Raw genomic sequence first — 3,093 nt, forward strand, 5'->3', positions numbered from 1 at the left:
CAGTCGTGTTCTACCTGGCCAGACTTCCCCAGATGCTCCTGCTGTGGCCCATTCGAACCCTTGCATTTGATTCTCATCATTGCATGGGAGATGCTTGTTGCTCCCAGGTGTGACTGGGCCCTGGGGTGTACATGAAGCAGTTTACATGCTGAAATCAGTCAGGCTCCAGTGTAGAATGAAACAAAAGCAAAAAGGGTGTGTGTGAGTGGATGAATATTTGAATATTTAGCTCTGGGCTTCCTTCCATGAAAACAACCATAGCTTCCAGTATCAAACAGTTGTTCAAAGGAAAGGACAGCCCCTCACTTTCTCCTGTCACTTGATATTCACGGGGTCTTCCTGGCTCCTGGGGGTTGCCAGGGTGACAAAGTGGGGAGATGTTCTGTGTATACATTGTATATGCCATTGCCTTGATGAATGACATGGTTTGGTTTGGTTTGTTTCCCTCCCCTTTTGTTAATTCTCTGTGTTCTTTTTTTCCTTTGTGCTGCACGATTAGGACCCTGCAGTGGGACACAGACCCCTCAGTGCTCCAGCTGCAGTCAGACTCAGAACTTGGGTATATGTCTGCTCTTTTGTTACTCCTTTTATTATTTCTTTGCTACAGTTGTGTTGAAATGCTGGAGCTGTTGTTGCTCTTGCTTTTTCCCTCTTTGTTGAATTTCCAGTTTGACAAGTTTATTTCCTTCTGTTAGTTTTCCTTATGAAGTTATGCTTTGAAGAAAGTCTCTTTGTGGAAAACACCACAAAAAGATGGCTTTTGATCTCCCCTTCTAATTCCTATGATTGCAAAATAGCCCTCCCCCAAAACAAAAATTACAAACATATCCCCACACCTCTGCTGCAAGGTGGGGCACGCAAGTTCTGTGAGGGCAGAGATCATTAACTTAATCCTAACCATCCTCCCCTTGACTAACAAGTTACCTTAAGTTAATCCTTGTCTAAAATCAGTATGAAAATGTTGTATCTTGTTTTTTTCCTTTCCTTTTCACTTTTCGGGGACTCACAGTTAGCATTTAATTGGAATCAAGTTTGAATGTATAAAGATTCCTGTTAAAGAAAAAGCAGATTTGTTGAATGCCTCAGTATTAAGAAATGTCAAATATTTGATGATGGGTAATGTCTCCTGCATCCTAAAGTTCATTTTTTTTCAAGTGGAAATGTATGTTAAAAGGTAGCTTCAGAATTGAAAAGTCATCCACAAAGAATAAAACACACAGGCATTTCCTAGAAACGTAGTTTATTTCTCTTATAGGGTTGGGGTTAGCTTATATTCACACTTGAGATGTTTCCAGTGGGGTGCTTGTCCTAGCTGTGCTCAAGCTCAGGAGCACCGACTGTGTGCTTCTCTTTTCAGCTTGCTTTGGTGAATTCAGATCAGCTCGAAACCAGCCACGGTGAGGGTATTTACACCACAAAAATTGGCAAATGCTGCAAACCAGGGCTTGCTCCCTTTCCCTCAAGCCAGTTATTGAACATATACCAACACGCCACTGGGTACCTCAGTATGTGAAAAATTTTATTACAGTATTTTGTGAAGCTATTACTTTTTCTTTCTAAATACAACCTAATGAATCCTGAAGTGGGTGTCTATTTGTTTATTATTTATTTTGAATTTCTGAGACTCCTGGGCATGTATCTGTGGGTTTCCATCAATTTCAGTGCCTACTGTAGGCGTTCAAGGTTGAAGGGCTCTCTGTATGTTAGGTTAAATGCCATCTGCCTGTGTCCTTCTATGTATGCAAAAGTTCTCTGCAAACTCACAACACTGCTAAGCCAAGGTAATATCCTAACACTTCGGGTAACTGATACACTATTTTTTTTAACACTACTAAATTTCTGGCTCTTTAGTTATGTAGTTCATTGTATGTTTTATTTCCATTTGTATTATTTAAATAACCAAGAAATATGGCTAAATCAAGGTGAAAAACACTGAATACATAGTATGTTACTATTCAGGAGCATTTCAGACTGTAGTTCTTCAATATTTCATTGTGTTTTTTTCTAAAAAAAGGCTAGAACTGGCAGAGACTTTACCTTATGCACTTAAATTAACAGATTTTTTAGACAGATTGTGACATTGGTAAATTACACTTGCTGGTGTGGAACAGTTAGGAATTTTCCTATTTATATCTGTTTTTCAGGCAAAAACTCAGTTTTTTTAAGAAGTTTTTTTTTTTGTGAAGTTTTTTTTTTATGAAGTTTTTTTATGAAGTTTACCTTAGGCGACAAGAGTTTTCTAGTGACAGTTTTATTTCCTCTTCTTGCTCTTTGGCATGGGGTTAACTGGCTCTGTCATTTGATTTTTTTAAACAGCTTTATTGAAGTATGATTAATATTAAAGAAACGACACACATTTAAAGTATTGAAATTGATAAATTTTAATGTATACACATTCATGAAATTATCACCACAATCACGATAATAAGCATATTCATCATCCCCAAAAGTTTTCTCCTGTGCCTTTTTCATCTTCACTCCTGCTTCTCTCCACCCCCCAAACAACTGATCTGCTTTCTGTCACTGTCCATTTGTTTACATTTCCTAGAATGTTATATAAATGAAATCATGCAGTAGGTACTCTTTTGACTGACTTCTTTTACTCAGAATAATTATGTCAAGACTCATTCATGTAGGTGTATATCAGCAGTTGATTCCGTATTTTTGCTGACTAGTTCATTGTATGGACATACTGCTGTTTGTTTATCCGGTCCAGTTTTTTTTCTTTTTTTTAACACTTTATTGGAGTATAGTTGCTTTACATTGTTGTGTTAGTTGCTGCTGTATAAAAAAGTGAATCAGCTATACATATACGTATGTCCCCATATCCCCTCCCTCTTGCATCTCCCTCCCAGCCTCCCTATCCCACCTCTCTAGGTAGTCACAAAGCACGAGCTGATCTCCCTTTGCTACGCAGCTGCTTCCCACTAGCTATCTGTTTTACATTTGGTAGTGTATATGTCCATGCCACTCTCTCACTTCTTCCCAGCTTACTCTTCCCCCTACTCATATCCTCAAGTCCATTCTCTACGTCTGCGTCTTTATTCCTGTCCTGCCCCTAGGTTCTTCAGAGCCTTTTTTTTTTTTTTTTTT

The 3,093-nt window shown here is 38.5% G+C and overlaps 1 protein-coding gene across 4 annotated transcripts in view; it reads left to right on the top strand.

Moving 5' to 3' along the window:
• The window catches only part of DYNC1I1 (dynein cytoplasmic 1 intermediate chain 1), a 338,688-nt gene that overhangs the window by 66,678 nt on the left and 268,917 nt on the right, over positions 1–3,093 (top strand). For 2 of the 4 annotated variants that reach the window (XM_007450661.1, XM_007450660.1), the window contains exon 5: positions 500–559. The exons of the other annotated variants lie outside the window; for them this stretch is intronic. In XM_007450661.1, coding sequence (XP_007450723.1) covers positions 500–559 — 60 coding nt within the window. The remainder of the gene's footprint in view (positions 1–499; positions 560–3,093) is intronic. 4 annotated transcript variants of the gene reach the window in all.

The sequence above is a fragment of the Lipotes vexillifer genome, unplaced genomic scaffold, assembly GCF_000442215.2.
Source record: "Lipotes vexillifer unplaced genomic scaffold, Lipotes_vexillifer_v1.1 scaffold172, whole genome shotgun sequence".
Taxonomy (NCBI): domain Eukaryota; kingdom Metazoa; phylum Chordata; class Mammalia; order Artiodactyla; family Lipotidae; genus Lipotes; species Lipotes vexillifer.